The sequence below is a fragment of the Hibiscus syriacus genome, unplaced genomic scaffold (genome assembly GCF_006381635.1).
Source record: "Hibiscus syriacus cultivar Baekdansim isolate YM2019G1 unplaced genomic scaffold, ASM638163v2 tig00001397_pilon, whole genome shotgun sequence".
Lineage (NCBI taxonomy): Eukaryota > Viridiplantae > Streptophyta > Magnoliopsida > Malvales > Malvaceae > Hibiscus > Hibiscus syriacus.
Window position 1 is genome coordinate 3,160 of NW_024061869.1, and position 19,084 is coordinate 22,243.

Below are 19,084 nucleotides of genomic sequence, written 5' to 3' on the forward strand. Positions count from 1 at the left end.
TTTTTCATTGATAAAATATAAAAGAAATATTCAATGCTTGATACTTTTAATTTGGTCTCAACGACTAATTTATGAGGCTTAAAAAGGGTCAAGTTATGAGCACCCTTTCAAGTTTGAAGAGTGACAATTACATTAATAAAATATGAAAAAGGAATCCATCAACTATGTTCCACAAATTTTTCTTCATTAAATATGAAGCCCAAGTTTTGCAGATTTATTTATTTAAATATTTCAACTTGTTAAAAATGAGAGCTTAATTCCGTTGCTTATTCCACACTCCTAGCCGGAATCCAATCCTTTATTATTAGTTTAATTAATCATTGGTCTTTGATCTATCGATCAACTAATCCAAATCATTGTTTTACAAAGATTCATTATAGGGATGATCCTCACAAACTCAATTTGCTTATTCGTAAATATCAAGATACGAATATCTGACATTACTTAAAGAATGTAGTACATCATACTACTAAACTAACAAGTTGTTAGTCCAATCCTTTACTATTAATTCATAAAAATAAGAGTTTTAAAGAAATTTTCAAATCCTTAAAAATAATCGTTATAGTTTATTATATTACTAAAAGAATATTTTTAATACATTATTTTTGACAAGATAAAAGTTACTAATTTTATTAAAAATAGAAAATATTCAAATTATAATAAAGTTTACAACAACAATTGTAAACTAAAATACATAATAAGAACATTTTTATATAATCATTAACACAAAAAACTAGTTACTTAAGATCACACAAGAACTATATAAGAAAAAAATTAAATACCTAATCAAATAAACTTGAATAAAAGGTAGATACGAACATATATGACTACATCGACAAACGAACCACAAAAAGAAATCAAGTTAATACATTATTAACTTTTATATAATAACAAAAATAATTTTAATATATAAATAATTTTATTAAACAAAGTCATAACAATATTTAAATAGATGTATTGACATCAAACAATAAATAATTTATATTTAAATAGTATTGCTTCCACAATAAAAAAGGTTCAATTTTCATTATTTTTTGAAATATTTGATTTTTATTATTTAAAATTTGATAATTTTATTATATTTGATGTGTAATAATGTTTACTTTACAAAATCTTAAATATTTTTTATCATTATTTTAAGTTTATTTTTAAGTACTTGAATGATTTTAACAGTAATATTTTGTTTGAATATTTAGGAGAAACCTGTATAAATAGAGTTTGATTTCTAAATAAAATGTAACTAGGGAAAATAACATACTGATTAAAATTAATTAATTAAATTGAACTGCGATGTAGACGTTACAAAAGCAAGTTAAACTTATCTATCAATAAAAGAAATTTTAATTTAACTATTTTTATGTGTGAAGTATTATTATTTTGTTCTATTTTCTATAATATAAATTTTATTTCTTCTAAATACTATATTTTTATTTTTAAAATGTAAACACTATTTTTCATTATTTTTTATTCGTATATTATATAAATTAATATTTTAATATTATATTGAATTAAATAAAAAATAAAATATATAATTTTTAATAATTATTTTCACTTTGTACGAAAACATTTTAAATTATTTCCTAGCCATATGCAAATATGTTTGTTATCGTATTAGAAATAAGGATTTGAATGGATAAAACCTTATAAATATTAAATTACACTTTATATTCATCTTAATTTGTACATTTATTATATTTAAATTATTTAAATTTCTTTCTTTCAAAAAAAATATTTAAATTTATTGATAAGTAATATTTTAAATCATCTATTACTTAGACATAATTAAATTGTTTATTTCAAAAAAATTATTTGAATTTATTGATAAGTAATATTTTTAATCATCTATTACTTAGTCGTAAGAATTTATTTGTTTTTAAATCCCAAAAATAATAAAAACATGAGTGAAACCAATGATTTTGTAGTTTGGGTGCAATTTGGGTTGGATAGGTTTTGAACCCAACCCAAGTTATTTGAGTCGACGTGGGTTGAGTTATGTGACGTCTATTTTTCATGTAATTCAACCTAACTTGATTCATATAAAATGTCCTTATGCTCGCATGAATTAAGTGATCTCGATAGTAAATGAAATGTTGATATTTTTTGAGGTTTCGAGTTTGAGTACCATGAATGTCAGGAGTGTGAGCATGTAATATCAAATGGTTGAGAGTTATTTTTGAATATATACTAGACTCTAAAAACTCATTTCACGATTATAGATAAATGTTCTTTTGACTTGATAAGTTAAAATTTGATTATCTTAATCTTTTCACTTTATCAAGGAACTCTTCCCACCACATAACACTGTTTTAGAATAGGTTATTATTTCTTTTCTTAAGAAAGTGATTAGCTGTTATATTCGCAAATTGCAACCATCCTAAAGGCTTCAATTTAGAATGGTATTTGATTTCCGTTATTGAAACTATTTCCCCATTGCTCATTAATTTTAGACAGTTCATGCGCTTGCCAAACACCCAAAAAAGAATACATTTAAAGATCTTGCGTAGTAGTTCTATGTCCTATTCAATAGTGTTGGGCAACAGTCGTAAAAATCTATAACTGTAACGCAGTGGAGACATGGACCAATCTGGATGAGAAATTAATTACACGAAACAATACAATTCAGCTCTGTAACCATCCAGTACGACTGAGACTGCACTTAAGACGTAGATGCATTCACAAGGTCTTATCCAAATAATACTAAGAACGTTACTACAATATCACGACTTTGAGCCCACAAATTATAACTTAGCCGACAGCCTCACCCCCCTCAATGTCCACAATGGGTTCCTTCCCTTTTGTAAACCTCAAAAGTGAAACTCGTTTTATTATGAAGTCCTTATTACCAGCACGTCACAGTGCGTAAAGTGTAAAACGAGTCGATTTCAGGACAGTTTTCAAGTTCTGAGACCCCAGTGAGGTTGATAGCTGCAATAATATTTTATTAACTTTGGACAAAATATCGGAACTCAATTTTAGCACGGCACTTTGGAACACACTTGCAGCCGCCCTCGGTTCTAACCTATTCACGACAAAACTGAAGTACACTTCAGCCACAGTTTCATTCGTCTTCGTGGATTGTTATTAACCTTCAAACTTCTTCACATAATAAAATCAAAATTAAACGTATACGTATAAATATATACATAACACGACACGATATAGACAACAAACACATTTACACATACAATATTGTTAATGTACATAAAATAATACAATAATTACTTATTAAATGTGTTATATAACATAAGATGTTACTGTTTATAGAACAATTACGATTGTGCTACACACGATTGCCAAAAGCTTTACAAAACCAAAACTTTTCTGTTCATTTCTGCTACTGAAGAAAATTTATTACCTTCACAGAAACATGTTACTGAGGTCGTCTGCTGCAATTTAAACTAAACCTGATGCTCCTCTCGCCCCAGAAGGATATACTAATAACTAGACCAGGAAATTTCGAAACAACCCCTTAATTAATTATAAGATATTCACAATAATTTGCCTCTGATATCAAAGAGCGGCTCTGGCATTTTATAACATGGAATCTAGATAGTGGTTATCTCGTCTGCGGATGAACTATAGCAAGCTGTTATGGAGGTATTCTAGAAAGAGCACACAACCATAATATAGGGAACAAGTACATAAAAGCGGATGACAAAAAGAAACCAAAAGCAGGCTTTTAAAGGTTGGCACTTACATTTACAGTCCAGTCGAATGAGTAGCGGTTAACACTAGCAAAAGTTTCAGCATCATAAATTCTAATTTGGGCATCGTTATTTGCAGCCATAACTCTCATTGCACCACTGAGAATATAAATGTTTTCAGCTCATTGCCTTCCACAAAGTATCATCAAAACTGTTCAAGATACCTAAGAGAATCAGTAGTTCTCACCTAGGATTACGGTACACATCCACTGCATTGGTAATTGCATCATCATCCGCAGTTAATTTTGTGCAAAATGCCACCCCTGGTTGATTTAAGTACTGATCAAACGGAAGAGTCAAATGAAAAACATAAGCCACATTGCAAATAGAATATCAAATCAGTAGACCACTGTCCAACCAAACACATACCTTGCAAATAAGTTCCCCCTTAAAACCACCAGCTACCATGAAATTCTCTTTAACTGCCATTGTGCTGATCTGCACTCTAGAGAGTTGCTGAGATAGCAATCCAGGACGTTTCTACAAACATATCAACAAAAAAGATTTTTAACACACATTCCCTCTGAATAAAGCTATTAGCCAAAGTCGCATTTAATCACGGTCATCCTCACTAACCAGGCTGGGAAAAATTGGCTTAGCCACATTCAGTACTTCTTCACCTCTGCGAAGCAGTGATGACCAATGCATTACTGAGTAATTTTCCATGAGGTATACATCATGCTTTGATGTAGCCCATAATAGATTTCTAAGCTGCACAAAGGGGAAAAGATTGAAACTAGTTCGGCATAAAAATATGTAGGGTCATAATTACAGTTTTTTTTTTATAAGAATAGGGGCCTCATTAAAAAAAACCTCATACCAAAGTCAGGGTCATAATTACAGGTTACAACCCCCATAAACCCATATGCTTTCTATTGATATTTTTTCTAGGAGACAAATTTATTTGATTCCATCCATAATACAATCCTTGGTTGACCTTGCTTGTCCCCATACACAATTCATTCTTCACCCCACTCTCAAAATACCCATTATAGAAATAAGACACGAAGAGAAGAAAATCACAGGTATACATGAAAACATGCCACATAAAACAAAAATGATAAAAGAAATATAAAATTAGATGAATATAAAAAGACAAAGCATGATGATAAAAGGTTATGATTATCACACAGTTCACCCTGGTGACACAAAGCACCATCGACTTTCGTAAGCAAATCAAGAGAGCTAGGAATGGTAAAACAGCCAGGAAAATTGTCAAGACTAACAGTATGTACCTTAAAGATATCTCTCAAGGAAGAGGCACACAAATACGAATATACCAGGAGTGCAAGCATAATGTGCAGGAAAAAAAAGAACACAAATGCATATAAAAGGGAAACGCATTCACATAAATTCACTAATGCATGGAAACTTTTCCACTAAAAAGAAAAAAAATTGCAAAGAAATATAAACCTGACTATTTTTTATGCAGCATAATGCATAGATATTACATACAGTTATGAATAGATTGAATAAGGCCCATCCTTTTATTAGAGAATTAATTATAACAGATTTTATTTAAATTTTAAATTATTGTAATCAATTATAATATCCTTGTGATTAGTTATAATCCCCTAACTCTAGGCTAGTCTCCTATTTATGTGCCTTGTAATTAGTTGTAATCCCCTAACTCTAGGCTAGTTTCCTATTTCTATGTGCCCCTTCTTGTGTATATATATCCACTCTTAATCAATGGAAAACTGAAGCCATTGTTTCTCAATACTCTTCTCTCTATTTCAACATGGTATCACGAGCTTAATCTTCCTGAGCATATTTTCTTCAAAAACACCACGATCCTTCATATACATATATCTAAAACTACGCCACTTGTCCCTTCAATGGCTTCTCATACGACTTCTTCCACCAACGATCCTATTACTATCCAAAATTCTCAAGATCCTCAACATCCTCTCCTTACAATAAATCTCTCCAATATCACCAAATTGTCATCCACCAATTATCTCACATGGAGCTTTCAAATCCAATCTCTTCTTGAAGGTTATGATCTTCATCACTTTATTGATGGCACTCAAACTCCACCACAACCCACCGCCATCGTCAATGGTGTTACATCTCCAAATCTGGCGTACATAACCTGGAAGCGGCAGGACCGTCTCCTTTTTAGCGCTCTCCTTGGTGCCATCTCCGTTTCACTGCAACCGCTTATTGCCCGCACCACCACTTCCCTTGATGCATGGCAAACCTTAGCTAATACCTACGCCAAACCATCTCGTGGTCATATTAAACAATTGAAGGAACAATTAAAGCGGTGTAACAAGGGCTCAAAATCAATTAGTGAATACATGCAGGCGATAAAGACTCGTGCCGATGAACTTGCTCTTCTAGGGAAGCCAATTGATGATAAGGATCTTATTGATCGGGTTCTAGAAGGACTAAGTGATGAGTATAAATTTGTCATTGATGCCATTAATGCCCGTGACACGTCAATTTCTTTTGCTGAACTTCATGAGAAACTTCTCAACAAAGAAGCATCTCTTCAGACCGCTCAACCATCTTCCCTATCACTACCAGCCACGGCAAATCCCACGGCCTTTCCATCCAAATTGGCGTCCATCAGCCACTAATTCACAACAATCAGGCCCTACCACTATACTTTCTCCTCATGATCAACGCAAACCCAAACCTTATTTGGGTCATTGTCAAGTATGTGGCACTCAAGGACACACTGCCAAACGATGCCCGATGTTTCGACTTGTCACTAATCAACAATCTCCAACATCTCGTCCTCAAGGCTCTCAGGGATATCGCCCCTTCACACCCTGGCAACCACGAGCCAATCATGCTATTCTGGGCAATAACACTACACCTACTTTGTTGCTGGATAGTGGAGCATCTCACCACGTTACATCTAGGGATGGCAATGGGTCGGGTTGGGTCGGGTTTTTGGGCCACCCGACCCGACCCGAGAAGAAAGGGTTCTCCACCCGTGACCCGACTCGACCGACAAAATTAATGTTTCACCCGACCCGACCCGACCGACAAAATTAATGTTTCACCCGACCCGACCCGACCCGAATATATGACTTAGAAAACCGACCCGACCCGAAATAATAAAAAAAAAAATTTAATTCAATGAAAACAGTGACTTAATTGAAAAAAATTATATATGGAGGGATATTATTGTAATTATCCCTAAATATATAAGATAAAATTATATATATTTTTCGGGTCGGGTCGGGTCGGATTTTTTTACCCTAAACCCGACCCGACCCGACCCAAACAGTGCATTTAAAAAAACCCGACCCGACCCGAACCCGAAATTTTTTTAAAAAAATCCGACCCGATCGGGTCGGGTCGGAACCCGTCGGATTCGGGTTGAGTTGCCATCCCTAGTTACATCTGACTTGAGCAATCTCTCTCTTCATAGCTCGTACCAAGGATCTGATGATGTCATGATTGGTGATGAATCGGCTCTTCACATAACACATATTGGTTCTACCACCATACCTACTTCCTCTCGCACCTTTACTTTACAAAATGTCCTTTGTGTCCCTTCCATGAAAAAGAACTTAATTTCAATTTATCAACTTTGCACTCATAACAATGTTTCTGTTGAATTCTCACCCTCTGCTTTTCAGGTGAAGGATCTAAACACAGGAACAATCCTTTTGATGGGTGAATCTAAGGATAGCGTATATGAGTGGCCGACTACATCCCCTTCAGTTTCCTCTCCACCATTGCTTGCATTTTCCAGTGTCAAGACCACTTCGTCCGAGTGGCACTCTCGACTAGGTCATCCATCATTTACTATTATGAAAAATATTGTTTCCAAATTTCCTTTACCATTGTCTAGTTTGTTATCATCCTTCACACATTGCAATGTCTGTTCTTGCAATAAAAGTCATAAAATTCCATTTTCTTCTTCTACCTTAACCTCATCTCACCCGCTTGAACTTATCTTTTCTAATGTCTGGACCTCTCCTGTTTATTCTGTTGATGGTTTTCAATACTATGTTATTTTGTTGATCATTATACACGATATATTTGGTATTATCCCCTTAAACGAAAATCTCATGTGTATGATGTCTTTGTACGTTTCAAGGCATTAGTCGAAAACCAATTTAAACATCGAATTGTTACCTTCTATTCAGATAATGGTGGTGAATATCAAGCCCTTGATCGTTTCCTCTCCACCAATGGTATATCACATCTTACTACACCCCATACACTAGAACATAATGGTTTTTCTGAACGACGTCATCGATATATTGTTGAAACTGGTCTCTCTCTCCTTACTCATGCATCAATGCCTTTAACTTATTGGACTTACGCTTTTGCCACTGCTGTATATCTCATCAACTGTATGCCCACACCCACATTACATCTTTCATCTCCTTTTGAGAAACTCTTTGAGTCTCAACCCAACTACACTAAACTTCGGGTGTTTGGTTGCTTATGTTATCCGTGGCTTCGTCCTTATTCTCAGCATAAACTTGACACTCGTTCCACTCCTTGTGTCTTTCTTGGCTACTATTCAACACAAAGTGCATATATCTGTCTCGCTCTATCCATTTCTAAAATATACATTTCTCGTCATGTCAAATTTCTTGAAAACTTCTTTCCCTTTAGCACTCACCAAATCCATCTATCGTGTACCACCCCAGAGATCATTTCCAAATGGCTTCCCCTGGTCCAAATTTTACCAATTTCAAGTGGCTCACTCAATACGCCTCCACAAAGGGATTCCTCATGTCAACACCCGTCACAAAATACCCAAACAGACCACTGCCCTTCCTCATCAGTCGACCGTCGATCCCTGTCCATAGCCTCCCTTTACCCGAACACAGCTCAATTAATCGTCAAGAAACCATCTTCGACCATTTACCACTAGAACCACACAATTCTAAGACCTCTTCTGCTTCAATAATAGCGCAACCCACCCATCAAAATACCCATCCCATGACCACTAGATCGAAAAACAACATCCACAAACCCCTAACCAAAATAAACCTCACTGTTATCATTTCTCAACCATCATACATTGAGCCTCATACTGTTTCTCAAGCCCTAAAAGATCCTAAATGGAGACAAGCTATGAATGATGAGTTTGATGCTCTTGTTCGGAATGGAACTTGAGAGCTTGTTCCATCTACTTCTCTGCAGAACCTTGTTGGATGTAAGTGGGTTTTTCGTATTAAACGGCTTCCTAATGGTTCTATTGACAAGTACAAAGCTAGATTAGTTGCCAAAGGCTTTCATCAGCGACCTGGAGTGGATTATCATGACACTTTTAGTCCGTTTGTCAAGCCGACAACAATACGGCTTGTTCTAAGCCTGATACTCAGTAGAGGTTGGCAATGGCTACAATTGGATATTAATAATGTCTTTCTTCAGGGCCATCTTTCCGAAGATGTCTACATGGCCCAGCCTCCAGGATTTGTTGATAAAGACAATCCAACACATATATGCAAACTAAAGAAGGCTATATATGGACTCAAGCAAGCCCCACGGGCTTGGTACCTTGAACTTCGACAATTCCTCATTGAGTCTGGGTTCACAAACTCTCATGCAGACACTTGCCTATTCATTCTTCACTCAAGTGACACTACTATATATCTACTTGTTTATGTGGATGACATTATTATCACAGGCACCAATACCAATATTATTCAGCGCTACATTGACCTCATGGCACAAAGATTTTCAATCAAGGATCTTGGCACCTTGTCTTATTTTCTCGGCATTGAGGTTCTAACCACTCCATCCGATCTGTTGCTTACTAAAAGGCGCTACATCACTGAACTTCTTTCCCGGACAAAAATGATTGGTGCAAAACCTGTTGCTACACCACTTAATACAGATGGAAATCTCACACTTCATTCAGGTACAGCTCTAACTGACTGCACAAAATATAGAACAATTGTTGGCAGTCTACAATATCTTAGCCTCACTCACCCAGACATAGCATATGCTGTTAACAAGCTTTCTCAATTCATGCATCGCCTGACGTCTGAACATTGGAATACTGCAAAATGACTGCTTCGATAACTATGTGGCACATTAACTCATGGATTATTCCTTCACAAGGCAAATCCACTTTCCCTTCATGCCTTCTCAGATGCTGATTGGGGTGGAAACAAAGATGACTATACCTCAACGAGTGTCTATATTGTCTATCTTGGTCGTCATCCTATTTCTTGGTCATCCAAGAAACAACGTACAGTTGCTCGATCCTTCACGGAAGCTGAGTATCGATCAGTTGCCGCTATTACTTCTGAACTCAATTGGATTTGTTCCCTTCTCACAGAACTTGGCATCACTCTTCCTACACCGCCTGTTATCTACTGCGACAATGTTGGTGCCACCTATCTCTGCTCTAATCCAGTCTTTCATTCGCGCATGAAACATGTGGCACTTAACTATCACTTTATTCGGGGTCAAGTTCAATCAGGTGCTCTTCGTGTTACTCATGTTTCCTCAGCAGATCAACTTTCCGACGCTCTTACCAAACCGCTTCCACGAAGCTGATTCCAAGATTTAAGGGTCAAGATTGGTGTCTCCTCCGGAGCTCCATCTTGAGGGGGCATATTAGAGAATTAATTATAACAGATTTTATTTAAATTTTAAATTATTGTAATCAATTATAATATCCTTGTGATTAGTTGTAATCTCCTAACTCTAGGCTAGTCTCCTATTTATGTGCCATGTAATTAGTTGTAATCCCCTAACTCTAGGCTAGTCTCCTATTTATGTGCCTTGTAATTAGTTTTAATCCACTAACTCTAGGCTAGTTTCTTATTTCTATGTGCCCCATCTTGTGTATATATATCCACTCTTAATCAATGGAAAACTCAAACCATTGTTTCTCAATACTCTTCTCTCTATTTCAACACCTTTTTACTCACATAGCACAATACTTCCTAGAATCTATTCAATAACCTAAACGAGGTCATTTAAATGCACCTATCACTCCAGACCTCTTCTAGGAAGGAAAAACATAAACCAACAGTGAAACACTACACAGCAGCATTGACAATGCATAGATCTATACACCTCCACTAAACACATCTTCACCGAGTGAGGTTCTTAAAAGTTGAAGATAAAATATTCAACTTATTCACAGCATTTGGCAAGACATTCCTAAAACTTGATGTTATAGTTGGAGAAGAAGACGAAGAATGAAAGGAAGAGCACGAATTGGGAATGGAAGAAGCAGGGTTAGGGATTCTGGAGAAAGAAGGGTTAGGGATTCGAGAGAGTAAATTGGGGATTGAAATCAAAAAAAGGAATTAAAAAACAAAAGGAGTTGGAGTTGGACTTATCTGATGAAGTGGAGATGGGCTACGGAAGATTGGAACGAGATGGAGCAGCCCAGTCACTTGGCCCAATACCTGCACAGCACAAGGAATCTATCGGTTAAGGATTCAGTTATTATATATTGCCAGATGGCATTACTAGATTTTCCGTACGAAAATTGTAACTAAATAATATCTTGTTGACCTCATTTCTTTTCCATGTTTTGAATGAATGAGAATTTCCTTTCTGTATTCCCTTTTCTTCTTCTTCTATAACTCATTTCTTCGATAATTCTTCTCTTTTATCCTCAATCTACAACAAATTGGTATCGAGAGCTTCGGTTCTGGCAAGTAAATCATGAGCATGACAAAGAAAAATCAGAGTATGGAGGCAGATTTAGCTGGGTTACAGAAACAGATGGAAGAATTGACAACATTGGTGAAAAAGGGTAACGATGATTCTAATCCACCTAAATGGTGGGAGGCCCAAGAGAACAAAATTACTGCAATGGAGACTAGAATGGCTACCAACCAAGGATATGTGGAAAAACTCTTGAAGATTTTAACTAGCAGAGATTGAGAACAAGAGCAGTCTGAAGGTGATCAGGTAAACACACCTGATAACTCTTAAAATGGGGAGAAAAATCATGTTTTGGTGACTGTAGTAAAGGATAAATCAAGATTCACTTATAAAACTGATGAACCGGGAATATTGAAAGACAAGACTGATGCTTGTTTAGCCCATAAGAATAGTTCTAGGCCTGAGAATCAAGTGGGTGAAAACAGTAACAATAGACCTATTATAGGAATGGAAGCTGAAAACAGGGGACCAGGGAGTTCTTTTTATCAGTTTGGGGTCAATGTGGCATAGACCTAAAATTGATTTACCATTTTTTGAGGGGATTAATCCTAGGGGGTGGCTTCAAAAATGTGAAATACTTTTCCATTTGTGGTGTTCCTGTTGAGCAGAGAGTAGAGGTAGCTACTATGTATTTAACAGGCAAGGCTGAAATATGGTTTGATGGTTATATAATGCAAAAGCACAATGTAACATGGCATGAATTCGAAGCTGATCTATGTCACAAATTCAGTGACAGATCTTTCTCTGACATTGTAGAAGAGTTCACTAAATTGACTCAAAAGGGGACTGTGGAAGATTATCAAGAAAGATTTGAGGAGTTACAACCTCATATGTTATTGCAAAATCTTACTTTAACTGAGGAATTTTTTGTCTCTCTTTTTATTAGTGGACTCAGAGATGATATCAAGCATAGAGTCAAGGCTTTAGATCCTAAAAATTTGTCTGAAGCTTGTAAACAAGCTAAGCTCTATGAATTGTCTGTTGAGTTTGAGAACAGAAGACTGAGGCCTTCTTTTAAAACCCCACCCTACCCAAACCCCATTATTGTTTCTAAACCATCTTCACTGCCAGGCAATACTAAACCTACAGCAGTATCAAATCCTAAGCAGAGTCTTATTGACTACAGAAGACAGAATAATCTCTGCTTTAAATGTGGGGAAAAATATCTTTCAGGACATCAATGTAAAAACAGACAATTGAACATGATTACTGAGGAAGTTGACACTCCTACAGTGGATTTTTTTCCTGCAGATTCAGATTAGTCTCCTCCAACAGAAGACGAAACACTAGAAATCTCTATGAATGCTATAACTGGCTCTATTGGTCATACTACCTTGAGAATACAGGGCAATATTCAAGGTAAACCACAGAATATTCTAATTGATAGTGGCAGTACACACAGTTTTTTCACCCCTAAATAGGCTGATGCTAGCATTCAGATTACTACCCCTCATCCTTTGGCTATCACTGTGGCTAATGGCCAACAACTATTCAGTACTGCTAGATGCAATCAAGTACAGTGGCAGATGCAGGGACATACTTTTTTGCATGATTTTAGATTACTGAAACTGGGTGGAAGTGACATGGTTTTAGGAGTGGATTGGATGAAATTATTTAGTCCAATACTAATGGACTTTAATAATATGACCTTGTGTTTTGATCATAAAGGGCAGCAAATTTGTATTCAAGGGCAGCATCCCTCAACTGAATTACAACAAATTTCAGGAGCTACATTACTAAAAATGAGTGTAGTGGATTCTGATATTATGGGCCATGTTATCCTATTAACTATGGTAGGGGTTTCTTCTTCTATTCCTATGGAACTCCAACCTATATTGGAGAAATACAACTCAGTTTTTGATGAACCTCAAGGCTTGCCTCCTCAGAGGTCTCATGATTATTCCATTCCACTGAAACAGAATGCCTCACCAGTTAATTTAAGACCTTACAAATTTCCTCACAATCAGAAGGCTGAGGTTGAAAGACAGATAACTACAATGCTTTCTTCTTCTGTCATTCAACCTAGCAGGAGTCCCTTTACCTCTCCCTGCCTTCTTATTAAAAAGAAGGATGGCACTTGGAGGTTTTTTGTGGATTACAAACAATTAAATAGTCTGACTATTAAGGATAAATTTCCTATTCCTATAGTGGAAGATTTGTTGGATGAGCTAAATGAGGTTGTTTACTTTTCCAAAATTGATTTGAGGTCAGGCTATTGGCAGATTCGAATTAAACCAGAAGATATCTACAAGATTGCATTTAGAACACACCAGGGCCATTATGAATTTAAGGTAATGCCTTTTGGCCTTACTAATGCTCCTGCTACATTTCAGGCCCTTATGAATGAATTGTTTAATTCTTTCCTTCGAAAATTTGTTTTGGTTTTCTTTGATGATATTCTGGTGTACAACAGTAGTATGGCAGACCATGTTCACCATTTACAGTTGGTGTTGGAAGTTTTGCAAAATAACCAATTATTTGCAAAACTTTCTAAATGTTTTTTTGGACAGACTACAGTAGAATATCTGGGTCATATTATATCTGCTGCAGGGGTGTCTACAAATCCTAGTAAGGTTGAAGCTATGCATAATTGGCCTAAGCCTAAATCCCTTAAATCTCTTAGGGGATTTCTGGGTCTGACAGGGTACTACAGGCGATTTATTAAGAATTATGGCATTATTAGCAGGCCTCTGACACAGATGTTGAAAAAGGATGGGTTTCAATGGAATTCGGCTGCTTATTCTGCTTTTGAGGATCTTAAGCAAGCTATGTCTTCTGCTCCAGTTTTAGCACTACCAGATTTTGCTAAGATTTTTTGTCTTGAAACAGATGCTAGTTCTGGGGGTATAGGGGCTTTTCTTTCACAGGAGGGAAGACCTATTGCTTATTTAAGCAAAGCCTTAAGTCCTATACACTCAGCTCTATCTATTTATGAAAGAGAATATCTTGTTATTTTATTGGCAGTTTCTAAATGGCGGCATTATTTGGAGAGTAAGCCATTTGTTATTAAAACTGATCATGAACCATTGAAATTTCTATTGGAGCAGAAGTTAACTATCACCATTCAGAAGAAAGGTTTGACCAAGCTATTGGGATTAGACTATACTATTCAGTATAGAAAAGGGAAATCAAATGTGGTTGCTGATGCTTTATCTAGAACATGGGAGGATCAAGCTCAGTGTTTAGCTATGGGAGTGACTGTTTTGGTTCCTACTTGGGTTCATGAGATTGAAGATAGCTATAAGGATGATACTACAGCTCAAAATTGGATTTCCATTCTAGCTATTAATCCTGCTGCTGATGTTAAATGGAAATATTCTAAGGCTGTTCTTAGATATGATGGGAGGGTTTATATTGGAGCTAAGGAAGCCTGAGGCTAAAAATTATACAGACTTTGCATGATTCTCCTCAAGGGGGACACTCTGGGGCACATGCTACATATTATAGGATTAGGTCAAATTTTTATTGGCCAAATCTTAAAGCTATGGTTGCTACTTATGTGAAAAGTTGTGAAGTTTGCCAGCAAACTAAGGTGGAACATGTAGCAAGACCTGGTTTGCTACAGCCCTTGCTTGTTCTTACACAAGCCTGGGAAATCATTACTATGGATTTCATTGAAGGATTGCCTACTTCCTTTAAGAAAAATTGTATTTTGGTCATTGTGGATAAATTCACCAAATACAGTCATTTTTTACCTCTATCTCATCCTTATTCTGCAGCAGATATTGCTAAGCTATACCTTGACAATGTATATAAGTTACATGGCCAGCCTAAATGGCCATTTCTGACAGAGATGAGACCTTTACTAGTTTGTTTTGGAAAGAATTGATGAAACAATTGGGTACAAAGACACTGTTTAGCACTACTTATCATCCTGAAATGGATGGATAGACAGAGAGGGTCAATCAGTGTTTAGAACAGTATTTGAGGGGCATCTGTTTTTATCAGCCTAGGTATTGGGCTAAATGGTTACCTCAGGCAGAGTGGTGGTACAACACCACTTACCATACAACTTTAAAATTGACTCCTTTTCAGGCTTTATATGGCTACAAATCACCTATTATGGTTTGGCCAACAGATACTTCAGTTCAGTCAGTTAGTGAAATTATGGCTAACAGAGAGCATATGAGGCAGTTAGTCAAGCATCAATTAGAATTGGCTAGTAACAGAATGAAGCAGCAGGCTGATAAAAGCAGAACAGAGAGGGTTTTTCAAGTTGGAGAATTGGTGTACCTGAAGTTACAGCCCTATAGACAATCTTCGATTGCCCTGCGAAAAAATCTTAAGTTAGCAGCAAAATATTTTGGGCCATACAAAATACTCCAGAAAATTGGTGCAGTAGCTTATCGACTGGATTTACCTGCTTCTTCGAGACTCCACCCTGTCTTTCATGTCAGCCTTCTAAAGAGATTCATCGGGGCTTCATCAGTAACTGCTACAGATCCTCCTGCCATAGAAGAAGATGGTCAGTTCCAAATAAAACCCTTGAAAATTTTGGGAAGACGAATCGTGAATAGAAATAGAAAAACAGTTACTCAGCTTTTGATTCGATGGCAAAACTTGGATGAATCGAACGATACTTGGGAAGATTATACGTTTCTGCGTGGACAGTTCCCTGCGTTTGATCCTTGGGGACAAGGCTCATCTCGTGGAGTGGGTATTGTTATAGTTGGAGAAGAAGACGAAGAACGAAAGGACGAGCACGAATTGGGAATGGAAGAAGCAGGGTTAGGGATTCTGGAGAAAGAAGGGTTAGGGATTCGAGAGAGTAAATTGGGGATTGAAATCAAAAAAGGAATTGAAAAACAAAAGGAGTTGGAGTTGGACTTATCTGATGAAGTGGAGATGGGCTACTGAAGATTGGAACGAGATGGAGCAACCCAATCACTTGGCCCAATACCTGCACAGCACAAGGAATCTATCTGTTAAGGATTCAGTTATTATATATTGCCAGATGGCATTAATAGATTTGCCGTACGAAAATTGTAACTAAATAATACCTTGTTGAGCTCATTTCTTTTCCATGTTTTGAATGAATGAGAATTTTCTTTCTGTATTCCCTTTTCTTCTTCTTCTATAACTCATTTCTTCGATAATTCTTCTCTTTTATCCTCAATCTACAACACTTGATTACTGGATGAATATGCAAAAATAAATCAGAGAAGAAGACTCGACATGACATGAAGATCATCCAAAACAATAATATTGGGCAATAAATCAAATAACACAAACTGGGTACTCATGCAGATCAAGTATTAATTGCCCTTCAGGTGTGGGACATATATCTATGCTCAAATTACAGCAATCACGACGGAGGACTCTTACATGCTTCCTATCATACCATACAATCAAAGCATCTTTATCGCGTCAGCTGCTTAAAAATTACTCCCAACCTCCTGTAAAGGCTGAAATAAGAGAAATAGAATTCCTAAATGCCACAGGTTAAATCCATATAATTCACATGCAACATAAAATGTATTCCTAATCCACATATTACACCAACAATTAAAAAGAAAACGTAACTAATGCAAAGAGAAGACCACAATCACAAGATATGTCGATGAATTTCTATACCCATGGCTCATATAGATTCAAAGAAGACTACGTATAAACATAGTTTCATGAGCTTCAAAGTTGATGTATACTAAAGCAGTTGCGTGCGCAAGTATTATGCAGGAGCAGACTGCGACAACACGGTTGAACTATTCATATTGTATGAATCAGTGCATGTTTATGAACAACTAGAAATGTAAAGTGCTACAACTATAAATTGTTAATAAAATTTCAAAACCCCAAGTCATACCACAGCCATGAAGCATCAAGATCCGTGATCAGGATGGTACCTCTGTCCATATTTCTTTTAATATTTTACATTTCGTGTAACTGTTAACATAAGCAAGTGTAAAGTAATGCATCCTTCACAAATCTGCAAAAAAGGATTTCTGTGAATAATAACCCCATCTTGATGGCTCGGATGAGGTACATAAAAATACATGAAACTAATACAAAAAGAAAAAGAAGAAGAAGAAAACATCGGAAAGATTTAAGTCAATTTTGAATCAAAATACAACAACACGTGTCTAATCTTATCACTCTGAAATTAGTTTGCCGCTCTAAGTTAACTATAAGAGATCTAATTTGCATTTATAACAATATATATACACACATCCTCAAGCCTAAGGTCTCAGGAGGCATATGTAAAATTCATACCTTCTAGGCTTCTATAATGGATTAAATATGGATAAAGTGTAACAATACTACAATAGGACCTGCAACACTATGAGACTACTGATATGCAGATAATTGAAGTTCAAACCTAGCGAAGGACAACTACATGAATCACCACAACCAAAGATGAAATGATGGAGAAATATATGGAACAGAGATGGCATCAAACAGCTCATAATCAACCCATTATTACAACACAGATACTCTCAAGATATAGCGGGCTCATGACATTCTAAAAGGCCAAATTCTGCTCGAACATACTTCTCATGAAGATAAAGAAAGGAAACAACAACACGAGGAATGGGAAAGAAATTGAAAACAAATAGTTGATTAGTACTGAAAATTGAAAATAATGAGCAAATTCTCCACCTGAAAGTGAACAATTGTCGATTTGACAAGTCTTGTGTTAAACTGAAAGTCATAAAAGGTCTTTCCCTTCTCTGTTTGCAAGCACTCCTGTCAACAAAATGTATATTTAATTATTTGGCCATATTTTTTTTTGGAAACGAACTCCAGGTCCTTGAGACACAGCTGCATATAATTGAACAGCTTTCTCGTCGTTCGTATTTTTTTCTCCAACTTAAAAAAGGTGTATAAAAAACTCTTTAGAGTTTAGATATGGCAAGAAATGCAGAAACATATCTTTTTCATCTCTTCACGAGAACCAAAGAGGTTCTCATAGTTCTTGTACTGTCTTACTCTAGTCTGACGGTATTTATCTCTAGTGAAATTAAGCCTCTCCCAAGGAATTCCCTGTATATCTTTTCCATTTCTAGCTTCCTCAGCTGATGTATCAGTTTTTGGCTTACTCTGTTTTCAAATAACCACAACATATTTTTATATTGATTATGGAAACTTAATTACAGATTCTAGAATCTAAATCATGAGAATCAGGCATAATCGTGAAAGGTTCTAATAAATAAATAAATAAAATCTTACCGATTCAAAATCGGAGTCAATGGAATCAAATTCAAAGGTGTCCCTCTGAGGCTCAGGTTCGAAGGTATCGTCGGTATCGAAATCATTGACCTCGTAGTACTCATTGACAACGTATTGAAGATCATCTCGAAAGCGTTCCATTATGCTACAGTTAAGAAACAGGTTAAACAAAATTTTGATTAAAAACACATAGCTTTCAACCCCTGTATCACTCGCTATCATCAAAACAGAAAAGAAAAAACTGTATCAGATGATCAAATTTAAGAAGATAATTTCACAAAATTTGTTCTCTTGCAAAAGAAATATAATAATTAAGATAAAATTTGATACAAGATAAACAAGACGAATCAGCGCCAATAAAAACTACTAGGAGAAAAAAAAAGTCTCCAATGGTTCATTAATAGGCTGCAAATCGTTCAAAAAAAATAAGAAAAATTGAAATTAAAGATTGAAGTTAATTAGTAAAATTTATACCTTATTATGACGGTGTACAGGAGGTCACGGAGAAGCAACAAACTGGAAAGGCTTAACAGCAAAAGAACGGGAAGAGCAAAGAAAAAAATTGGAGCAAAAATGACGGGAGCAAACACGGTTCC

General features: G+C 35.9%; 1 protein-coding gene and 1 long non-coding RNA gene across 2 annotated transcripts; both read right to left on the reverse strand.

Annotated features, from left to right (window-relative positions):
- Positions 1–3,446: 3,446 nt before the first annotated feature.
- Positions 3,447–18,644, reverse strand: LOC120126383. Its single transcript, XM_039144598.1, has 8 exons — positions 18,489–18,644; positions 18,192–18,359; positions 17,919–18,005; positions 4,281–4,415; positions 4,074–4,184; positions 3,892–3,983; positions 3,698–3,803; positions 3,447–3,602 (listed from the first exon to the last, which is right to left on the reverse strand). The coding sequence occupies exons 1-8, from the start codon at positions 18,627–18,629 to the stop codon at positions 3,546–3,548; spliced, it is 897 nt and encodes a 298-aa protein (XP_039000529.1). The 5' UTR covers positions 18,630–18,644; the 3' UTR covers positions 3,447–3,545.
- On the reverse strand, positions 4,802–16,656 carry LOC120126394. The gene is made up of 6 exons (XR_005516459.1): positions 16,322–16,656; positions 15,682–16,221; positions 15,555–15,590; positions 11,166–11,304; positions 10,559–11,056; positions 4,802–5,188 (listed from the first exon to the last, which is right to left on the reverse strand). It is a non-coding gene; the product is annotated as an uncharacterized LOC120126394 (long non-coding RNA).
- Positions 18,645–19,084: the final 440 nt, after the last annotated feature.

Bases quoted from the DNA above. Each gene is read 5' to 3' on its own strand.
- LOC120126383 (XM_039144598.1), bottom strand. From the start codon at position 18,629: ATGGAACGCTTTCGAGATGATCTTCAATACGTTGTCAATGAGTACTAC. The intron at 18,006-18,191 runs ATATGTTTCTGC...TTTTGTTGACAG, and splicing joins CTCGTGAAGAGATGAAAAAG to GAGTGCTTGCAAACAGAGAA. The intron at 3,984-4,073 runs GTATGTGTTTGG...CCGTTTGATCAG, and splicing joins AGGGGGAACTTATTTGCAAG to TACTTAAATCAACCAGGGGT.